Raw genomic sequence first — 24,195 nt, forward strand, 5'->3', positions numbered from 1 at the left:
GTTTTCACATAGCGCACGCACGGCGCAGACCTCGGCTGGCACAGCCATTTATTGTGCATGTGATCGTGGGGCGCAAGTTGAATTTTTTTTTTTTTTTGGGCGCAGCGCCCTGTGACGTCACCTCGGCACGTCCAATAGGAGAGAATTGTGGAATCGGAAAAAATCTGGCGGATTTTGGCAGAACGGCAAAACAACAATGGAGGAAAGCATCACTGTGGCTGTCTCTCTGTGTGCAGAGCTGTGGGACACCAGACTACAGTCCTACCGGGATCTCATTAAAAAAGCCCAATCATGGAGAGAGATATCCAACAATTTGGGAATACCAGGTATGTTTAAAAACTGGCAGAGATATATGATGATTTTGCTTTCCACAATAGGTGAGTTTTTTTTTTCTGCAATCAAAGACCAATACTGTTGTAAACGGAAGCAAATGATTTACTACACTGAGACTTCTTCTTCATTGGTTTCAGCAGGTAGATGCTTCCGCGGCGTATTGCTGCCTTCAGTTGTTTTTTGAGAAAGACTGTCACATCACACATAATATGCTGCTGGTGGTGAATGACACGGAAATCAGGAGGGAGCAGGGATGAGACAGCAATAACTTCACGATACGTGATTTAACTATATTACTTTTACTATTTTTAGCCACTTGTGACTCACCAGGTTTACATGCCCAGGGTTGCATTTTACTTGCCCCGGGCCATCGGATAATCCTTATTGTCGAGCCCTGTATATGTATATCTATATATCTATCTATATCCATCGATATCTACACCTATATATAAATCTATCTATCTATATAGATAGAAAGACAGATAGAGATATAGATACATATACACACACACACATACACTATATTACCAAACGTATTCACTCAGCTCTCCAAATCATTGAATTCAGGTGTTCCAATCACTTCCATGGCCACAGGTGTATAAAATGAAGTACCTAGGCATGCAGACTACTTCTACAAACATTTGTGAAAGAATCAGTCACTCTCAGGAGCTCAGGGAACTCCAGCGTGGTACCGTGATAGGATGCCACCTGTGCAGTAAGTCCAGTCGTGAAATTTCCTCACTACTAAATATTCCACAATCAACTGTTAGTGGTACTGTAAGAAAGTGGAAGTGACTGGGAACGACAGCAACTCAGCCATGAGGTGGCAGGCCACATAAAATCACAGAGCGGGGTCAGCGGATGCTGAGGTGCATAGTGCATAGAGGTCGCCAACTTTCTGCAGAGTCAGTAGCTACAGACCTCCAAACTTCATGTGATCTTCAGATTAGCTCAGGAACAGTGCGTAGAGAGCTTCATGGAATGGGTTTCCATGGCCGAGCAGCTGCATCCAAGCCTTACATCACCAAGTGCAATGCAAAGCGTCGCATGTAGTGGTGTAAAGTACGCCGCCACTGGACTCTAGAGCAGTGGAGACGTGTTCTCTGGAGTGACAAATCATGCTTCTCCATCTGGCAATCTGATGGACAAGTCTGGGTTTGGCGGTTGCCAGGAGAACAGTACTTGTCTGACTGCATTGTGCCAAGTGTAAAGTTTGGTGGAGGGGGGATTATGGTGTGGGGTTGTTTTTTGGGAGTTGGGCTCGGCCCCTTAGTTCCAGTGAAAGGAACTGTTAATGCTTCAGCATACCAAGACATGTTGGACAATTTCATGCTCCCAACTTTGTGGGAACAGTTTGGAGATGGCCCCTTCCTGTTCCAACATGACTGCGCACCAGTGCACAAAGCAAGGTCCATAAAGACATGGATGAGCCAGTTTGGTGTGGAAGAGCTTGACTGGCCTGCACAGAGTCCTGGGGCCTCATGTACAAAGTGTGCGTACGCACAAAAACGTGGTGTACGACCTTTTCCACGGCAAAGTTCAGATGTATCAAGAGTGAAATGACCGTGGAAATGTGCGGTGCCTCACGCCAACTTCATGGCTGGCGTACACACGTTTCTACACTTGCCGACACTTACAGGTGATGCTGGGAAACTGCTGATAATGTGAAAACAATTAGTCCTCAGAGTGATGGGCACATCCGAGACACATGAACAATTAAAATTGATTAAAAAAAAAAATTTACATTAATGAACAATTAACACACCACCTGTCTGCAATTAGATTAGTGGATCTAAAAGCACGTGCAAAATGATGCAGAAAATACCGTTCACAACAATGGGTGCTTTGGTAGAATTAGAAGACATTGTGAGTGGTGCAATAAGAAGTGAGCGTGTGTTCAGAGACAGAGAGGATTTACTGGCACATGATGATGACTGGCTCATCAGGGCCTTTAGAGTTCTAGTGGCAGACACATCTCTACACCAACTGTGCAGAAGAGTCTGCACCAATCAGGCCTTTATGGTCAAATAGCTGCTAAGAAACCACTACTAAGGAAAAGCAACAAGCAGAAGAGATTTGTTTGGGCCAACAAACACAAGGAATGGACATTAGACCAGTGGAAATTTGTGCTTTGGTCTGATGAGTCCAAATTTGAGATCTTTGGTTCCACCTGTCGTGTCTTTGTGAGACGCAGAAAAGGTGAACGGATGGTCTCTACATGCATGGTTCCCACCGTGAAGCATGGAGGAGCAGGAGTGATGGTGTGGGGGTGTTTTGCTGGTGACACTGTTGGGGATTTATTCAAAATTGAAGGCACACTGAACCAGCATGGCTACCACAGCATCCTGCATCGACATGCCATCCCATCCGGTTTGGGACCCGGTCCAACCCAGTTAGTTGGGCCATCATTTATTTTTCAACAGGACAATGACCCCAAACACACCTCCAAGCTGTGTAAGGGCTATTTGACCAAGAAGGAGAGTGATGGAGTGCTGCGGCAGATGACCTGGCCTCCACAGTCACCTGACCTAAACCCAATCGAGATGGTTTGGGATGAGATGGACCGCAGAGTGAAGGCAAAGGGGTCAACAAGTGCTCAGCATCTGGGAACTCCTTCAAGACTGCTGGAAAACCATTACAGGTGACTACCTCATGAAGCTCATTGAGAGAATGCCAAGAGTGTGCAAAGCAGTAATCAAAGCAAAGGGTGGCTATTTTGAAGAATCTAAAATATAAAACATGTTCTGATTTACAGTGGTGTGAAAAAGTGTTTGCCCCCTCCCTGATTTCTTATTTTTTTGCATGTTTGTCACACTTAAATGTTTCAGATCGTCAAACAAATTTAAATATAAGACAAAGATAACACAAGTAAACACAAAATACAGTTTTTAAATAAAGGTTTTTATTATTAAGGGGAAAAAAAATCCAAACCTACATGGCCCTGTGTGAAAGTGTTTGCCCCCCTGTTAAAACATAACTTCACTGTGGTTTATCACAGCTGAGTTCAATTTCTCTAGCCACAACCGGGCCTGATTACTGCCATACCTGTTCTCAATCAAGAAATCACTTAAATAGGACCTCTCTGACAAAGTGAAGTAGACCAAAAGATTCTCAAAAGCTAGACACCATGCTGAGATCCAAAGAAATTCAGGAACAAATGGGAAAGAAAGTTATTGAGATCTATCAGTCTGGAAAAGGTTACAAAGCCATTGCTAAAGCTTTGGCACTCTAGTGAACCACAGTGAAAGCCATTATCCACAAATGGCGAAAATATGGAACAGTGGTGAACCTTCCCAGGAGTGGCCGGCCGACCAAAATTACCCCAAGAATGCAGCTACGACTCATCCAACAGGTCACAAAAGACCCCAGAACAACATCTAAAGAACTGCAGGCCTCACTTGCCTCAGTGAAGGTCAGTGTCCATGATTCAACAATAAGAACGAGACTGGGCAAAAAGGGCATCCATGGGAGAGTTCCAAGGCGAAAACCACTGCTGGCCAAAAAGAACATAAAGGCTCGTCTCAGTTTTGCCAGAAAACATCTTGATGATCCCCAAGACTTTTGGGAAAATATTCTGTGGACTGACGAGACAAAGGTTGAACTTTTTGGAAGGTGTGCATCCTGTTACATCTGGCATAAAACTAACACAGCATTTCATGAAAATAACATCATACCAACAGTCAAACATGGTGGTGGTAGTGTGATGGTCTGGGGCTGCTTTGATGCTTCAGGACCTGGACGACTTGCCATAATTGATGGAACCATGAATTCTGCTCTCTACCAGAAAATCCTGAAGGACTATGTCCGGCCATCAGTTCATGACCTCAAACTCAAGCTCACTTGGGTTATGCAGCAGGACAATGATCCAAAACACACCAGCAAGTCCACCTCTGAATGGCTGAAGAAAAACAAAATGAAGACTTTGAAGTGGCCTAGTCCAAGTCCTGACCTGAATCCTATTGAGATGCTGTGGCATGACCTTCAAAAGGCGGTTCATGTTCGAAAACCCTCCAATGTAGCTGAATTACAACAATTCTGCAAAGATGAGTGGGCCAAAATTCCTGCACAGCACTGTAAGAGACTCATTACAAGTTATCGCAAACACTTGATTGCAGTTGTTGCTGCTAAGGGTGGCCCAACCACTTATTAGGTTTAGGGGGCAAACACTTTTTCACACAGGGCCATGTAGGTGTGGATTTTTTTTCCGCCTTAATAATAAAAACCTTCATTTAAAAACTGCATTTTGTGTTTACTTGTGTTATCTTTGTCTTAAATTTAAATTTGTTTGACGATCTGAAACATTTAAGTGTGACAAACATGCAAAAAAAAAAGAAATCAGAGAGGGGGCAAACACTTTTTCACACCACTGTATTTCACACTTTTTTGTTTACTACATAATTCCATGTGTTCATCCATAGATTTGATGCCTTCAGTGAGAATCTACAATGTAAATAGTCATGAAAATAAAGCAAAATCATTAAATGAGAAGGTGTGTCCAAACTTTTGACTGGTAGTGTATACACACACACACACACACACACACACACACACACACACACACAGATATAGATATAGATATATATTATATGTTTATGTGTGTGCATATACATCTATATATGTACAATTGTACATATATACACATACACTCCTGATCAAAATCTTAATACCAGTTGAGAAATTGCAAGAATTTACATGTTGCACTGTTGGATCTTAAGAAGGTTCTAAATGCAAAAAGAAGAAATGGGAGTGAGACAAAAAAAATTTGAGTAAGCAATTTATTACAAACAACCATTAAACCGAAATAAGCTGTTCATCAGCTGATCAAAAGTTTAAGACCACTGCCTTTAAAAACCCCAAATCTTGGCAAAAATGTGGATTCAGTGTCATTTTCTGTCAGGTATCCACACTGTCATGACCTGATGGCAAAGGCAAAAAAGCTTTCTCTCTTTGAACGCGGTCAGATTGTTGAGCTGCATAAGCAAGGCCCAACAGCAAGGCCCTCACAGCGTGCCATTGCTGCTGAGGTTGGACGCAGTAAGACAGTCATTTTTAACTTCCTAAAAGATCCTGAGGGTTATGGAACAAGTCAAGTGGTAGACCCAAAAAAAATTCACCGGCCCTGAGCTGGAGGATCCAATTGGCTGTCTGTCAAGACACGGGACGATCCTCAGCCCAAATTAAGCTTGTCACTGGTGCAAACTGCAGTCCCATAACCATCAGACAGCATCTACGAGAGAAGGGTTTTAAGAACAAAAAACGTCTTCAAAGGCCTCGTCTCCTTCAACGGCACAAGATTGCCCGTTTGGAGTTTGCACAAGAGCATCAAACATGGGACATTGAAAGGTGGAAGAAAATTTTATTCTCTGATGAGAAAAAATTTAACCTCGACAGTCCTGATGGTTTCCAACATTACAGGCATGACAAGGAGATCCCACCTGAGATGTTTTCTACACGGAACAGTGGAGGGGGCGCCATCATGATCTGGGGGGCATTTTCCTTCAATGGAACAATGGAGCTTCAGGTTGTGCAGAGGCGTCAAACGGCAGCTGGCTATGTGGAGATGTTGCAGGGGGCATCCCTCATGACTGAAGGCCATCGTCTGATTGGTAATGACTGGGTTTTTCAACAGGACAACGCTGCAGTTCACAATGCCCGCCTGACAAAGGACTTCTTCCAGAGAAATAACATCACTCTTGTCACTTGGTCACTTTTGACCCATCCTGCGTGTTACCCTGATCTAAATCCAATTGAGAACATTTGGGGTTGGATGGCAAGGGAAGTTTACAGAAATGGACACCAGTTCCAGACAGTGGATGCCCTCCGTGAAGCCATCTTCACCACTTGGAGCAACATTCCCACTAGCCTCCTGGAAACACTAGCACAGGGATTAAAGCAAAAAAAATATTTTTGACTGAATTTTTTTTTTCAGGCCAGTTCATATTCCCCCGCAATGCGCTGCATCACACTTTAAGAATGGCCCCTTTTCTGCCATGTGATCGCTTCCCATCGCATCTCCATTTGTTTTTCACAGTTTGATCTATTTTTGACACGTCGGAGCCTTCCTTCACTATGAATGCAGAAATTTACTGGAATCTTCTTCGTGTTAAAGATAAATGACCAATCGCAAAAGTCGGCGACAGCAGCTGTAGTAACACGGATATTAACATTCAACTTTCATTACATTATGATTAATATGCTCTGTCCTTATTCAAATAAAGTATAAAGTAAACCTGAACCTCAACAGGGAATAGACACTTACCAGAGAGGCTGCTCTCAGATGACGTTATCCATCAGCTATCCATTTTGAGCTGGTAAAAAATCCACGTTACATCTCTGTTAATTCTACCCATGCAGTTACAACAGGGGTCCGTTTCACAAAGCAGGTTCAGCAAACTCTGAGTCTTACCCCGAACTCTGAGTTCTACTCTGAGATAGGAAACTCTGAGTTTTCGGTTCCAGAACAGCTGATTTAAGTCAGTTTTATCAACAGTAGTTTCACCTGGAGTTAAGCGCATGCGCCACAGCTGTAAAAAGACAGCATGGAGCCCCGATTTGACGAGTCACCATGGCAACAGGGAAGCGTCGGGCTGCGTTTTTCACCCCAATTAAATTGGAAATCTTAATGCATTCATACAGCGAGTTTGAACATGTTTTTTTTTTTTTTTGCAACACCGCTGCAGCGGCTAAGGAGAGGGAGACGGCATGGGAAACACTGCTGCTCGGGTCAATGCGTAAGTTTAAATGTAGTCCGTTGCAATCACAATAACATTACAGGGGAAACTGCTTGAATGGTAGCCTATTAATTTATTTCATTTAGGTGCCATCCCACGGGGGAGAAGCGCACTTGGCAGCAGCTTAAGATGAAATATAAAAACATTGTTCAGACAGGTAAGACCTCGGCATAAACATCTATGCACGGTCTTATAACCATCTCCTGACGAATATTTAATTCTCTGCGCAGTAACACTGCACCTTTATCCACGGGATCGTTGTTGAAAGGACATGCCATGTTCGTGAAAAAATGTCGCCACCTAACTATTAATGGACTTCTAATAAAGGCCTACTCACTGTTTTTTAATTTTTTTTTTTTTTTTTTAAATAACAGACGGCAGAACTAATATGCCACGCCAAAACTCGCCTGCTGACTGAATGAATGAGGAAGTTAAATACCGTGTGTGGCTGAAAGAGGGCGGATACATGAAACCTCAAGGTCAGGTTAGTTTCATGGAGACAACAGCGTCAGTTAAATGCCTAACATGATTTCACTGGATAGTCAAAATTGTACCACAACAAAATGCACGTGCAAACTTTTTTTTTTTTTTGGTCTTTCTTTTTTCCCCTCTTTTTCCAACTGATGGAAATCCGTCTTGAGACAGAGAACTTTAATCCCTGCACTAGCATCAAGCATGCTGAAACGAATTTTTGAGGTGATTAACAAGAAAGCTTTTTTGCGTTTGCCATCAGGAGGTCATGACAGTGTGGATACCTGATAGAAAATGACACTGAATCCACATTTGGGCGAAGATTTGGGCTTTTAAAGGCTGTGGTCTTAAACGTTTGATCAGCTGATGAACAGCCTATTTCAGTTAAATGGTTGTTTGCAATAAATTGCTTATTCAATTTTTTTTTGTCTCACTCCCATTTCTTCTTTTTGCATTTTGAAGCTCGACTTAGAACCTTCTTAAGATCCAATAGTGCAAAATGTAAGTTCTTGCAATTTCTCAACTGGCCTTTTGATCAGGTGTATACACACACACACACACACACACACACACACACACACACACACACACACACACAGGTTTCTAACTTTCTCTGTCCCATCCCCTGAACTAGTAACTATGACGTGATCACAGGTCGCTACCCAACTGCAAATGCATTAACCCAGTGTTTCCTCTGTATTCATTTAACAGTGGGGCGCCACCACAGAAAGAGGTTGTCATTTATTTTTACTGTTAACTTAAACTAAAAAAAAAAAGTAGGCTATAGTCCAGTGTTTTAGAGGTGATGATTATATTATGATTAAAGACATTTCTAGCCCTAGAACCTCAGCTTTAATCATAATCAGGACCAAACAAAGACAGATATGGGACACATGTAGAATTGTCTTTGAAAAGCACCACAGCTGCACAAAAAACACCGTCAACCACTCCAAAATAGTCACCACAAAAGATGCATTAATAGAACGAAAAATGCCACTTCCTTTGAAACTTTTTTAGCCCCCAATCTAGCTAGGAAACAATAAAGGAGTATGCGGACTACACGTGAAGTGTGTTCTTGTGTCGCAGACTTGCACAAATACAGCCATGAATTATTCACTCAATTTGAAAATTTTCTAGTGGCGCAAATGATGCGAATGACGCAAAAAGGTTGCGTCATTTGCGACTCAGAGGATTGCGTCATTCACATTGCTTGCCATGGATCCACGTCTGTTGGCATCTTTGCATTGACTTTGTATGGAATCAGCCAAATGAAAAAATTCACCATAATACTCTGTATGAATCTTAATACTCTGTAATGTGTTGATGTTCTGACTGACTGACTGAAGGAGCAGGAATTCCCACACCTGCAAAAGATGCTGCATGTCTGTTTCAAGCCATCATGAACACGTTTATATAGGGACCGATGATACATTCGTGACAATATGTATCCCTCCAATAAATGAGTAGATTATATTGTTATTGTTCCAATAATGGAATTTCAGCTGATTTCAGCTGATTCCATCCAAAAATGTGGACCCTTATCTTCCAACAGTTCTTCAATGGCTCTGTGCTGTTACATTTTTCAGATATGCAAGAGACAGGCAGAGGTCAGTGTTTCCCATGCGTGTTACACCTTTTGCTGACAAGGAGTCCTGTGTAGCGTCTGTTTTTTGCTCCTACCATGGGTGTGATACCAACATTTTTTCCTGCTTCAAGATGCATACTCCATGTTTCTCACACAGCAAAAAAACACTGAGAAAAAAATACACTGGTCACACTCACTAATCACCTACAGTGAGCCATGGGGGACAGAAGTGGTAGGAGCACTCCGTAGAACACAACCCACAACTCCCTTCTCCTGACTCAAGCAACACCGTACCAGAAGTCTGTTCCTGGAGTGAAAGGCTAACAGAATGGAACAGACAAGGAACTCTTAAAAGTTGACCTCAAGACTATTTTTAGGGGGCACTCACGCTAGGCCATTCGTACCGTACCCAAGCACATTCAACCCCAAAGTCAGGATTATTTGACTAGTGTGAGCGCTCCATTCCGTGCTTCTGTACAGTACACTTCCTCCGCTCTGGCACGGTTGCAGGAGGTGTGCTTCAGTACGGTACGGACGTTCATGCATGAGCACAACCACGGTCACGCACGCCACGCGCAGAAACGTGGATATGACTTGCGACTGTCCCTCCCACGTTTCCTCCTGCCTCCGCAAAATCATTTTATGCATGCAGCTCGATTAACTGCAAATCACCGCCTCGCGCAATCAATAATCAACCATGTTCTGTGTCGTTGTCCATTGTGCTGCTGCAACCGCATAAACACAAAAGACGATTTATGATGACGTCGAGCCATGCGTGTGTTGTATTTCAGCGTGATGGTGTATGTACCAGAGGTAACCGTGCTTAAGTACGGGTGGGGTTGGGGTAATGTGATTGCAGGACAGCGGGGGACTGGGGAGGGGGGGAATTTGTGCTTCAGAACAGTATGGAACAACTGGGCCCAGTGTGAGTGCACCCTTACTAACAAGACACTAGGAGCTGACAACGAACTCCTTGCTAGGTCTAGACAAGGCCCTTCTCCTCCCTCAGGAGCATTCAACAAATTACTTGGCAATGATGACAAACTGGTAAATAAAATCTTTGTAAAATACAAGCTCCAGTTAAAGAAGTCTTTGGTCTCAAACCCTTTGAAACCTGAGCAAATTTGTTTGTCTTCTTCCAAAAACATGGGGGAAACTGCATGAAGCAAATCAGTAAGAAATGACTTTAAAAATAACCAAGACTAATAGAGCAGATAACTAGAGAAAAAAAAAAAGTTAAAAAGAAAAAACAAGAACAATGGCCAAAATATTCACAAAAAACACAAAATAAACAACAAAATAAATAAATTATGAAAACTTTGCAAAACAAATATTTAAAAACTACAATAACATAACTTTTGAAAAGAAAAATTAAAGACGTTGGCCTACATAACAAAAGATACCCAAAAATAATATTTAAACAAGTAAATAAAAGCTTGCCCTCAGTTACACATCCTATCATTGTTTAACTTATAGCTATCCAACACAACACAAGAGCAAGACAGAATGAGACTTCTCTAAACACAGATGCAAGTCATATATATAAAATAACTATCATATTGTAAAAGTTTAGGTTATATCAACTGAAAAGGACAGCTCTTCTATTCTACAAATTGAAAGTGAAATTTAAAATTAAATGCTGTACATGAAATAGTATGAACACAGATTCATGAAAATCTAATCAGTTTCATTGTTTGTGTTTGTGGTCTATTCCATGTAGTTTGGTAATAATCAAGCGCTTGAGCAAAAGTTGCACAAATACTACAAGAGAGACTGTGACTGGGATAAGACATCAGGTACAATGTTCCTTAGAAATAAGGCAAAATTCAGGGCACTTTGAAATTAGAATTGTATGTTCCACTCAGTGTCACATCTCACATCTGTCATGACAGATTCCTTACCTATTGTAATGTGTGACTGAGCTATGTATATTATTTATTGTGTACATTGTTTACTGTCATCTATGTGGGACAACACAAAACAGATGACACAACACATTTTTGAAAGAACAAATCTTGAATTTGAAATTCACACGCACTGTCAGCGGAGAAGCTGTAAACTGTAGCTGAGTAGAAGCGTTGCAAAAGGGGAGATGCAAAATAACAGCAGCGCCTTGAATGCAGCCCAGAAACTGTCGAACAGGCTCGCTGATAGACATCTGTATTAGTGTCCCTGTACTGATGCTCAGTGGAGCTGGTGGTCACGCATAGCATCAGTTAACACACACACACACACACACACACACACACACACACACACACACACACACACACACACACACACACTGGCCTAAACCTAGCCAGACAGCGGTCGGCATAGAGGCCTTACCCAGGTATTTGATGGTGAAGCCCCGGGGCGGGTTGAGGGACCTCCGCATCCATCCCTCCCTCAGCACCTCCAAATGGTCCTCCTTCCCTTGTATCAGCAGCACATGCTCGTCTATCCATCCTAGGAAGAAGGTCTCGGACACGGCCTCAGTAATCCGCTGGTTCCACACGTGTTGCTGGGTATTTTCCGCTTTAAAATCGGCGAATATTTCATAGCCGGTGTGGTGCCTCGGCAGCTCGTCACTCTCTGACACCCCGGCCGCCCCTCCTGCCTCCCCAGCCCCGACCCTGGACAGCACTATTGCCAGGGAATGGGGAGCTATCTGCAGGAAAGACTCCATTGTCACCTCGGTCTTTCTAGCTGGCTGCCGAATGCAATATAATCATCGTATTAATTATCATTAGACACCGTTCGGCTCCGTAGATAATACACAGTCCATGTTAGCTAGCAGGGTATCAAGCTACTGGCTAAACTCTGCACCAGCCGCATAGCCCATGACTGTGTCCGTGAAGCTAGCCTGCTAGCTCCCGTTAGCTGCTTAGCCGAATGTGAGACACATTCCTCCACTTTTACGGTCTTTCTTCGCCTTCGTCCGAAATATATCGCCGTGTGACGGGAAACGGCATTTAGTGACAGTTCATTTCCAATGCTTCCCGCTCGCGACAGAAGATGACATTCGTGATTAACGTTTTAAACCGGGAGAAGAAAACGTCGTTGATACCTTTCTAGGTAGGTTACCTCGCTTGATGCTAATGTTAGCTAATGAATTCACCCAGGCAACGGATGCGGCGCACGACGAGCAACCCTTTTTCTCGTCGCCAGGCAGCAACCGGGTCTCGTGGGACACCTGTCCCCCTTTTTCCCCCTCTGCACCGAACTGGGAGACTGGATGCTGCTATTCGCCGCCGAAATGTCTGCCCCGTCTCCTGCACGGCGTGCTTCGGTAGACTGCGTTGTTCTCTGCGAACAAAACTGGATGCAGGTCTGTGTCAGTACAGCCAGGTAAGGTGGCAGCTGGAATACGGAGCTGCGTCAAGTTGACAAGAAAGAAAATTGGAGTTTTCCGGTCGAAATGTCAAAATAAAACGTAGCCGGTCAACGAACATGCTGCAACAGGTAGGTCTTAGGAGGAAGCCTTATAATAATATGAATCTTTTCCACATGTGGTCAGCGCGCCCAGAGAAATGAACTGCCCCAAAGCTTATGTTTCTTTTTTTCTCTATTTCGGGTGCGGTGATGCACTGTTGCCTGACATGCCTGTCCTGTCCCAACCGCTGCATTTCCCATTGGAGTTCTTTAAAAAGAGGGCATCTTTTGCATCTATTACAAAGGAGGAAGCCCGGGGGTATCTATCTATCTATCTATCTATCTATCTATCTATCTATCTATCTATCTGCTCCAGTCGATAGACGTCTCTGTGTTCTTTGTAATAATGAAGCGATTGAATCGGAATCCGCTGTATGAATATGTTGCAAATTTTAATGATCTAGATGATGCAAATTAATGTGACTTGTGTCTCATAACTGCGATGGAGCGGCGTGTGACCTAGTTTTTCTATTATGTTGTAGGCATTTTGATAGTGACACATTTATAAAAGTTCTATTCTGTTCTACAGTCTCTTCTATTTTATTAATAGAAACGAATCACATCAACGATTTATATAGAGGAAATGAATGATCAAATAAAGGGCAAAAGTGTCTAATTGTATACTGTTACAATAAAAGCAAACTGGTCCAGCTGAGCTCCTCTCCTGAGCTCACTCCAGCGGGCTTGATGCAGTTGGGAGAGTCGCGCGCGTATTCACTCATACACGCGTAGCACACACACATCCAGGTGCGGGTTACCCGGAAATTCACCGGAACACAGGTGATTTTGTTTCCTTCAAAACAAAAGCCCGGAACGTGTCACCAAAAACAACAGGAGTGCCAAGAGTACTAAAATATCCTCCTCAAGTAGTAGCGCTGTGCCTTAATTTGCTGTAATTTTGAAGGGAACAACTATTGGTCTAACAATCTGATTAAGGAAAAATACATATGATATGCAACTGATTTAAAACATATTCAAAATAAAAGTCTCCAATTTACTTTAAAAAGCAGATGTTATCATTGTTTCCTTGGAATGCTAGAAGAATTAGAGATCCAGCTATGTTCTTTTACTTGAAAAAGCACACAGGTATTTATCTACAAAAGTTTGGAACATGGGAATATTAAAGAATTCCTCTTTAACAACCTCATTCATGAGGATTTCATGAGGAGTGAGCAACTTTAATCAGCTGGCCACAGGGAGATTTTTATGTCATGGGCTGTAACATGTGAATTGCATGTCTCCTCCATAATTTTTTTTTTTTTTTCTTAGCCAAAGCAATCACGAACAACTAATGACTGTCTGCCACTGACTGCCACCTAAAATATGTAAACACTGCTGAACCATTGCTAATGGGGTGAAAGGTGGCGACAATTTTAAGGGCCCGCCGCTAGAGGGGGCCCCAGCCCTTAAAAATCCTGTACATGAGTATGAATGTATTAGTAGTATGTATGTGTAAAGTATGCATGCAACACTTTCCCGACCATTTCTGCAGTACGCTCTGAAAGTGTTTTCTCTCCAGTGGATCACATCATGATCAATTACACTGAACTGAAGCTGAAACTCATGCACAGCTGAGTTCTATAGTCGGTGGCAGTGGCAGTGAAACATCCGGTGAATTTCAGTCCGCACTGGCTGGTATCATGGGAAGAAAAATACTTAACACAGCCATAGCCAGAAAAAAAAAGAAAGGCAGGAGAGGGAGGCCAAAAGCACTGCAGGAGCGAGAGCAATAACTTCATTCTTTTCAAAGAAAGTTGAGTTTTAGCATTATTAATGAGTTAAGGTTGTGTGCTGTTAATAGCTTTTGTAACAGGGTAATATTAACTCTCATCAGGTGCTAACATTCCTCTATCATGATGGGTAACCTTAAAGATAGAAGATATAGATATGTTTTGTCATTATATTATTACAATTACAATTCACATTCGGCAGATGCTTTTATCCAAAGTGACATACATATGAGATTTTTATTCACCACAAGCAAAGATCTATTAAGGCGAGAACAACAACATCAAGTGCCATTAAGCTCTGGTTCTAGTCCAGAGGACAGAGGTGCTACAAGGCAGTGGACAGAGTGCATCAAATGCAAAGAGGAAGGACGGATGCATAGAGGCAGATTTTTTTTATATATTATATGGGGCATTACAGAAGGTGTTCCCCATAGAGCTGGGCTTTTAGCCTTCTCTCAAAGACTGAGAGGGACTCTGTGGATTGAATGGAGTTTGGTAGCTTGTTCCACCACCGAAGAACCACAGAAGAGAGTTTTTAGGCATAAGCCAACAAGGTGGTTTCCCAGGGCACTACCTGCAGAAGAGGGTGCCAGAGAGGATGGTAAAAAAGGAGGAAAAGTTATAATTCACTGACTTGGAATCCCATTTATTTTGAATCTGACACCACAAGCAGTTTGCAGCGAAGTGGGAAGCAGTCAGGATGAGGATCAGCACCTCCAAGTCTGAGGGCATGGTTCGCAGAAGGAAAAGGTGGTCTATCCTCTCTGGCCTTGGTTAAACCTGTTATGTTGTATCCCAATATATCCTTATTATGTCTATATTCAGTTCAAATGGATTGTAGTTACTATATCACTTCCATTACTAGATAACTTCTGTTCATGTCTGTTCCTGTTCTCAAAATCAAAACAATGCAGACATCTTCCACCATAGACCATGTTTTATGCATGCTTACTAGCTTGAATGATCGGATCATATGTCCTCAAAATGTTTGGAGTATGTTCAGACATGTATTTAGCGCTGTCCACTTGTGATGGGATTATCAAGGACAGAATTTAATGCCAGGGCTGAAGGGGAAGTTCAAGAATCTCTTGTTCACAATGAGGGTAAAATGGAGCAGGAGATCAACCAATGGATCTGGGCAGCAACTGTTGTCATGCAGGACCAAGGGCATCTGTTTATCTTTCTATTTATCTATCAGTCTATTTGTCTACCAATCAAATAGTAATTATGCAGAGGGAGCTGAACCTGGAGCCTAAGCTCTCGATTTACAGGTCAGTCTAAGTTCTAACCCTCACCAATGGTCATGAGCTTTGGGTAGTGATGGAAAGAATGAGATCAGGGATAGATTTGCCAACTGTGGCAGGGTGAACCATCTGTCAGTTTCTCATTTAGCAGTGGATATGAGTGCTCTATTGTAGTTCTTGATCTAAGTGGTATTGTCAACACTTTTGATCATTAAAAAATAAAACATAGTGCTTGCTATTTAGAGTGATAATTTCTAGAACACACGTAAAATGTACTACATGCACATTTGCATCACACCATCTTAGCTGAAATTTAAACACTGCTGACAGCTCTCTTTTGTGATGGATTATTCTATATTCTCAGCAGTTTTGAACTGCACCTGTTTCATCCAGTCATCCAGTCCTATGTTGGTTGTTCTATCAGTGTTCCCTATTAGATCATGACATTTATAGATATATTTATAATGACAAAAAAAAAAAGCAACAACTCTCTCTTCATCTTTATTGGGTTCATTACATATACACACCAAAAATCCACACAAAAAGTTAAGGATATTTGGCTTTTGGGTGAAATTTATGGAAAATGTAAAAAGTTCACGCTACAGTGATATTATATCATGAAAGTAGGGCATTTAAGTAGAAGCATACACTGGTGATTTCCTCATCTCAAACAATTTCTTGAAACAAAAGCCAACAACAGTGGTGGATATACCACAACAAAAAATGTCAGTGTCAATAACTTGTCATGTGCCCTTGAGCATTAATTACAGCTTGACAACGACGTCTCATGCTGTTCACAAGTCGACTTATTGTCTGCTGAGGCATGGCATCCCACTCTTCTTGAAGGGTGGCCCTCAGGACATTGAGGTTCTGGGGTACAGAGCTCCGAGCCTCTACACGGCGACTCAGCTGATCCCATAGGTTTTCTATGGGATTCAGGTCTGAGAAAGTGCAGGCCACTCCATTTGAGGTACCCCAGTCTCCAGCAGCCGTTCCCTAATGATACGACCTCGATGAGCTGGAGCATCAAACACCTGATGTGAATTTTGCTGTTAAACTCCTTGTTAGAGAACAGCAACTTGTGCAAAAAGTACTGAAACATTGAACAGTTGGACATGTGCATTCAAAAGTTTACAGAAGGTCACATTAAGTTCACCTGGAAAGGTTATAATGCATTTTAGGTTCATCCTGAAATTTCACCCGAAAGCCGAATATCCCTAACTTTTTGTGAGTAGTGTATATGATGTGAGGAAAGTCCTGCTGAAAGTGAATATGAGTAAAGCTGCTGGGCCTGACAACATCCCTGGCCGTGTCCTAAAAACATGTGCCAACCAGTTAGTAGATGTCATTACTGACATTTTCAACATATCGCTGTCACAGGAGACTGTTCCCACCTGCTTCAAGACAGCCACCATCATCCCTGTGCCTAAAAAGTCTGCAGTGTCTGATCTGAATGACTACCGCCCTGTGGCACTCACCCCCATCCTGATGAAGTGCTTTGAGAAACTGGTTCTCCAGCACATAAAGAACAACATCCCTGCCAGTCTGGACCCTCAGCAGTTTGCATTCAGAACCAACAGATCCACAGAGGATGCCATCTCCACTGCTCTCCACTCAGTCTTCACTCACCTGGAGAAAAGCAACACCTACATCAGAATGCCGTTTGTTGATTTCAGCTCAGCTTTCAACACAATCTCCCCCATGAAGCTGATTGGAAAACTGAACACTCTGGGCATCAGTACCACTCTCTGCAACTGGATACTGGACTTCCTCACAAACAGACCCCAGTCAGTTCGGATTGGCAGTCTCTCCTCCTCCACTGTAGTGCTCAACACCGGAGCGCCCCAGGGCTGTGTGCTCAGCCCCCTCCTGTTCACGCTGTACACCCACGACTGCAACCCCCAACATGGAGAGAACTCTATTGTGAAGTTCGCGGATGACACCACCATCATCGGCCAGATCTCCAACAATGATGAGTTTTCATATCGGGAGGAAATCAACCATCTTGCAGAATGGTGCACAGAAAACAACCTACTGCTCAACGTCAGCAAAACCAAAGAGCTGATAGTTGATTTTAGAAAAAAGGAGGCAAAGACACACAACCCTGTCTACATCAATGGAGCTGAGGTGGAGCAAGTGAGCAGTTTTAAGTTCCTGGGAATCAACATAACAGAGAACCTGTCATGGACTTCACATATCTCTGCCCTGGTTAAAAAAGCTCAGAAACGGCTGTATTTCTTAAGGAAACTTAAGAAAGCAAAATTCCCACGCCAAGTTCTTGTCAGCTTCTACAAACGAGCGATTGAAAGCATCCTGACTGGAAACATCACAAACTGGCATGGGATGTGCACGGCCCAGGACAGGAAGACTCTGCAACGAGTGATTAAAACTGCCCAAAACATCATTGGCACCCATCTACCAAGCATCAGTGATATTGGGGAGGTGAGGTGCCTGCGCAGAGCCAAAAGGATCCTAAAAGACAACACCCACCCCAGCCACAGCCTGTTCACCCTGCTGCCATCAGGCAAAAGATACAGAAGTATCCGCTGCCGTACCACCAGACTACAGAGCAGCTTCTTCCCTCAGGCTGTGAGAATACTAAATGCACCATCTGAACTCCTCCAGGCTTAATAATTCTATTTTCTACACAATCAATCAATTAATCAATCAAGAGGGAACCACATTTTAATTTCACTATACAACCTGTAGTATAATGACAAATAAATTTCCTTGTATCCTTGTATCATTTCTAATGTGGTGATTTTAATTGAAAATTGCGAAAAAATGGTGAGTTGGACCGCTGTCAAAATTGGCAACACACAAGTCACATGTTCTTCATAATTTGTGTGTGGACAGCACCAAATCTGTGTGATGCAGGGGCTCGCAAAGATTCGTCAATTCATTTCTAATGGGCCAAAATTTGTTTAAAAACTGCAAATACAAAAACTCAGAAAGTCAAATTGCTTATAAAAGTCATAGCACACTTCTCCCAATCAGGCTGCATGCTTTTTGTGTTTGGTGGATGGGGGTTACACAAAAACTGTGGGAGGAGTTATGTGCCGAAATTTGAGCAGAAGAACAAAGTATAAGAATAAATAAGTATGACGGATTATAATAGGAGCCCTCTTTGCATTGTAAAGCAGGCACATAAATATGCCTTCTGGCTTGGCAAAGCAGGCACATAATAATAAAGAAGTGTGATGGATTGTAATATATGTGTTCTTTGCTTTGCAAAGAAGGCACATAATTATGAGATTATAATATATGCCTTCTTTGTTTTGCAAAACAGGCACATAAGTATGATGGACTGTACTATATGCCTTCTTTGTTTTGCAAAAATTGTGTGGCTTCAATAGTCCTGTTGGAGTGTGCAGGATTCTAGAAATGATCTGTGCATGTGATGGAGGAATGCACAGTGCAGAGTAGAAAATCAACTGAATTTGCATTAAATCTGGTTGGTTTAACCAAGATTATGCTACAAGATGTTTTTTTTTTTTTTTTTTTTTTAACTACATTTAACTTCCCTGTTATAAGCTAACCTGCAATTTTGCAGGTTGACATCCCATTGACATCCTATGACATCCCATTAATTCCCCTATATTCTCGTTAATTGCTATGGAAAGTTTCCAACTTTGAAAATTCCAGGAATTTGCAACCCTACTCCCACATACAGTAATTTTTTTTTTTTTTTTTTAAAGTTTTTCCTGCTGAATACTGTAAAATGTCAATTAAAAGCCAAGTCCGTGATATCAAAACTGTTGTGCATCAGACCATTAATCTAACCTATTTTCAGCCCAGCTTATTGACAGCTTTTATCAGCCTCTGATACAGTGAGCAAGTGCAGACAGCCTCCTCCGGCCGCTGTGGGAAGACCGTTTTCCCATCACATCCTGGTCACTGTCCCACAGCAGCAGCACTCTGGCTATCCAGGGAGGAGAGGCTAACTTTGAATGTTGTCTTTACAAACCGCAATGACAAATCCTACTCATTCTGCCTGTAAGTGTTGCCAAGTGACCACTTAGACCGATCAAGACTCCAGCCGCAAGGCAGGTTCCAGGAACTTAACCTGTGACTGGGTCTAACTGTGGAAACATCTTCTTTTCATCAACCCATGAAATAGCCATTACAGCATGACGCGCCTCAGTAGAAACTTGCAGTGGATAAGGGCCATGAGATACTGGAGTGGAATTTCAATACACTGTCTGGTGGAATTTGTTTTGTGCTTTGTTCTTGCCTTTTTAAATGATATTGATCATGTTAGATAAAAGCCCAAAAGACGATGTTCATTCTTAAGAAGTCAATAAGACATTTTGATGCATACCAAAACTTTAATAAACATCATTCTCTTCTTGGATAAGATCGCATCACCATTACATTTATTCACTGATAATATCATCAAGCTTTAATATCATTACCATCAAACTCATCGTGCTTTGGTCATGATGATGGCATTTTAAACTTTTTTTTTTTTCTTTTCTTCTGTGTTTCTTTTACAGGTACTTTACAGTATTTGTCAGGATTACCCAAAACGTCCTGGTAGCACTGTTAGCGTTCCGCTCCTTATTCAGTTGATACCACAGTTACATTTTCAGATAACACAAACCTGTTTCTACATATTGTGACAAGTGCCGGGTGAAAATCATTATTCATCAACCAAAATGTCAAGGTATCACTTATAGCTTACATCACGTACAGTTATTTAAACTCTAATGACATTCAGCTTTAACGAGTATCATCACACTCAAGTACTACTCAACTTTCAATGTAATTAACAGAAGATTCAAATGTAATTTGCAGTATCCAACATTTTCCTGGTGTCTCTTTACAGAACAACTTCAAAACAAATTGTGTTAATAATGTCGTCTTGGAGCTCTTAGTCAAGTCATACGGGAAAGGAAAAACTTTTTATGCCACACATTATGTATGGATGTAAGTGTAGGAGGGTGCTGACGGACCAGCTTCAAATCAGTGAGCACTGCTGTTGAAAAGTCATCAGAAATCCGATACCATGTAACCTGGTTCTCGTGTCTACACTGTGTAAGAAAATGTGTTCTCAAGCGGCAGCAATGGAGGCGTCATCCAGCTGTCGACCCTGAGGCTGAAAAACAAGCAAGAAAAAACTGTGTTATAACTCCAACCAACCAGCAACTGTGATGGCATTACTGATTATGATTAAGAGCCATTTTGAAACATTTTATAAGATTTCACTCAGTGTGTAAATACAAACTTCAAAATGTTTGTGTGTTACCTTGACAAAGATGCGCTGGGGAAGGAAGCGTCTCAGTGTGTGTGTGTTGGTAGTTGGGCAGCGTGGCAGGCTGATGTTGAGCTGTGGTAGTGTTTGATAACCAGCCATCAGTGGGTAATAGTTATACAGCATCTGCTGCTCTGAACCAGGCAGGATACGAAGACGCACCTGGAAACACACCACACACACACACACACACACACACACACACACACACACACACACACACACACACACACACACACACACACACACACACACACACACACACACGAATGGAGCCCCTAAGTACCATTCATTTTGTTGCATTTTTCTATTGATTTTAGATTACTTTGTGCTTTAGGCTGAGCTCCTACTCCTAAAAGCTCTGAGCTCTGAACTTCCTCCTGTTTTTTTTTTTTTTTTTTTTTTTAAGATGATTTTTTTTTTTGCATTTCTGCTTTATTTGACAGTGACGGTAGAGAGAGACAGGAAAGGCAGGGGGGAGAGAGGGGATGACATGCAGCAAAGGGCCTGGGCTCTGAGTTGAACCCAGGACGCTGTGATCAGGACTCAGTAAGTCGTACACGCTCTACCTGGTGTTTATTACAATATTTCACTGCTTTGTCTTTTTGTGAAAGCATGAGTTATGGTCAACAAAAGCTGACAGTGAAGAACAAAAACATGCCGAACAAAAACATGCCGTCATGCGTCATACGTCTAGTGCAACCTGTTTAAGTCCAGAGAACATGAAGGCATCAGAGGGTTCGACCGCCATCTCCACCTCCTGGACCAGAGCCGTTCTGTTCTCTATGTGATACCGAACCGGAAGAGACTCTCGCACTCGTCCAAATGATGGCAGTTCTGTAAACATACACAGGCACATGGAAACAAAATGGAGGTGTTAAGAAAGGACTACACCGACTTTTTGGACGTTTATTGTATTATTTATTGTTCTATGTTCTATGTTTATTGTTTATTTTTCTATTATTCTTTTCATGTAGTTTAAATTAAATGGATTTTTCCAGTATGTTTTTGCTCAAATGTTACTTAATTAACTTTTTAAAAATTGTGTAACAACAAATGTGCAACACAATGTGTAACAAAAGATGATCAAAAACTTAAATGATTCCTGTGAGGAAACTGCATTAGTGCACCACGCAACTGACAATACTAAAAAAAAAAATATTAAGAGGAGATGTGTGCAAAAAATGCATGAATGTGAAATTTTTGAAAATTATACATGAGATGCAGTAAAATACATGAAGAAATGGGAATATATTCCATAAATGTATTTACAAATCCAAATCTGTGTTCAGTTTGCAACATTTCTATAAAAGCCATTAAGAGTCAAGTGTCCAGCCATGCAGACATACACTGTAAAATGCATTTGCAGGCGTTTGTGTACTAAGGTGAGTAAGTGTGTGTATACTAACCTGCATGGATGTACAGAGGGACGGTCTCCAGGATGACATGAGGCAGAGTAACTGCAGTCTGGACCAGAGGACTGTCTGGACTGGAGTTCTCTCTGTACCAGAACAAAGTTTTATGTGCAGGGTCATGAGCTTTACAAGACTAGTCTCTCCTAAGAATTAGGAATGGGGACAAATCGATTCGCTGAAGTATTGCGATCCTTTTTTTAAAACTTTTTTTTTTCAAGTAAAGCTTGGTGTCATCTGAAAGTAGAGGACCTAAGGGATCTGTTGGTACTAAGCGTGTCATACTGTTTGTCAGCAAGGCGGCTAAACATCATTCCATAATTTGGCTAAATTTTTGGCAAGGGAAAATCTTGACCTCTGACCTCCAGATGTCTGAATGAATACAGGTTATATGGGCAGCCACGGCTCTCCCTTTCCTAATCCCATGCAGTTTGGGCCCCAAAGCCTGCAGTCCACATGTGTTCTTGTGGCCTGTTGTAAAATGGTGTGTGTGTGCAGACTGGGGCCTAAACAGTCTTGGAGCTGCATCAGGTGGCTTTGACTGGAAAGCTGAGACTCTTGTGGATTCAATGAGCCACATTTGATTCCTGTGTGATGATGTTGGCCCCCATAGCAGCCATTTCACTGCAGGCAGAGCAGATTTTCAAACTTGATGCCACTGTATAAAAAGACCTTTAGGAGAATCACAGCATCATCAAACTTTACAACCACAAACTAGAGGAGAATTCAAAAAACAAAAGATCATAATGTTGAATCGCAATACTGAAGAATCACAACACAAATTAAACTGCCACCCAAATATTGTGATAGGATCAAATTGGGAGATAAGCATCAGGTCTCAGCCCTACAAAGAATCCCTCATCAAATCCATCCATCCAAGCAGAGGGTCATGGTGTTTACAAGGGCAGGATTTCTGCTGGTTTGGAGAATAAAATATGAGACTTTTCAAGATTTAAAATGGAATTAATTTTAAATTAATTTCATAACCCAAATAAAAAAACCTACTTTTTAGTTAATGCAGCTCAAGAGTGTTCTAAAACTATTAATGGGGACTATGAGAAAAGGGCCATATATTCTATCTTGAAGTAAATTATATAATACTTTGAGCAATCAGTTACAATATCTTTACTTACTTACAATATCTGTTTGTCCCTTTGAACCTAAAAACCAGAAAAACCTGTGTGCTCCAGAGTCTCCTTGGAGTTTTGATTCATTGATATGGAGCTACAATATGTGTCTTTATCATTAATCTCACTATCACTTCAGTTTAGTGATAAAGCTCCGGTTAACAGAGTCAGAACTCTATACATTACCAGTGTATGTGTTTCTTTTTACTGTATTCATGTGTGTGTGTTTACCTCCTCCACGATATCAGGTACTGTCCCGTTGCCACTGTGTTACTGCTGTTGGCAACTGGTGGACACTGGAGACAGAAACACTCGCTGGCACACTCGCCTGTCTGCAAAACCACTACATACAAACAAAGGCATGGGGACACACACCAAAACACATTATGGTGAAATTCAGGGGTGGGCGAGTGTACAATGGAGGACTGAGATCATGCATGTTTTCAACCCAAACACACACTTCATCAGGTCATCTCACTGATCGACTGTCCTCTCTGGGTGGCTGTGTGTTCATCGGTACAGTTGCCTGGTGTAGCGTTGGGCTGAAATAAACACCTGCATACTTTCAGTATACAGACGCGTTTGTGATGGGGAGGGGATTGGAGGGTGAAATTGCGATTATTGTTTGTGTATTCCTATCCTCTGGATGTCTGTTTTTTTGTTCACAAATTTTTCTTGGTGGAGAAAAACTAATGGGAAAAATGAATGGGAACAAAACCTAAAGGGATGGTACCCGGTACCCTCCAGCCCCTGTGTAATTACAATTATTTGTGAAGGCTGATTCTTCTTTAGGCAAGGCTACAATGTGGAAATTACCTATAGAGGCAGCCTGCTGGATTTATTTTTCCAATTCAAATAGGAAAATAACAAGAAAAGGGATGTTTAACTTCCTAA

At 41.9% G+C, this 24,195-nt stretch overlaps 2 protein-coding genes across 2 annotated transcripts in view; both read right to left on the reverse strand.

Annotated features, from left to right (window-relative positions):
* Nucleotides 1–12,474, reverse strand: part of LOC115366220 (storkhead-box protein 2-like) — a 100,710-nt gene extending 88,236 nt beyond the window's left edge. The window contains exon 1 of the mRNA XM_030061564.1: nt 11,449–12,474. Coding sequence (XP_029917424.1) covers nt 11,449–11,788 — 340 coding nt within the window. The 5' untranslated portion in view covers nt 11,789–12,474. The remainder of the gene's footprint in view (nt 1–11,448) is intronic.
* A 7,418-nt stretch (nt 12,475–19,892) lies between these two features.
* trappc11 (trafficking protein particle complex subunit 11) overlaps nt 19,893–24,195 on the reverse strand; it is a 41,954-nt gene continuing 37,651 nt past the window's right edge. Inside the window, exons 26-30 of the mRNA XM_030061942.1 lie at nt 23,533–23,644; nt 22,172–22,263; nt 21,466–21,599; nt 20,757–20,924; nt 19,893–20,606 (exon numbers count right to left, since the gene is read on the reverse strand). Of these exons, the coding sequence (XP_029917802.1) occupies nt 20,562–20,606; nt 20,757–20,924; nt 21,466–21,599; nt 22,172–22,263; nt 23,533–23,644 (551 nt within the window). The 3' untranslated portion in view covers nt 19,893–20,561. The remainder of the gene's footprint in view (nt 20,607–20,756; nt 20,925–21,465; nt 21,600–22,171; nt 22,264–23,532; nt 23,645–24,195) is intronic.

Source organism: Myripristis murdjan, chromosome 10, assembly GCF_902150065.1.
Source record: "Myripristis murdjan chromosome 10, fMyrMur1.1, whole genome shotgun sequence".
NCBI classification, from domain to species: Eukaryota; Metazoa; Chordata; class Actinopteri; order Holocentriformes; family Holocentridae; genus Myripristis; species Myripristis murdjan.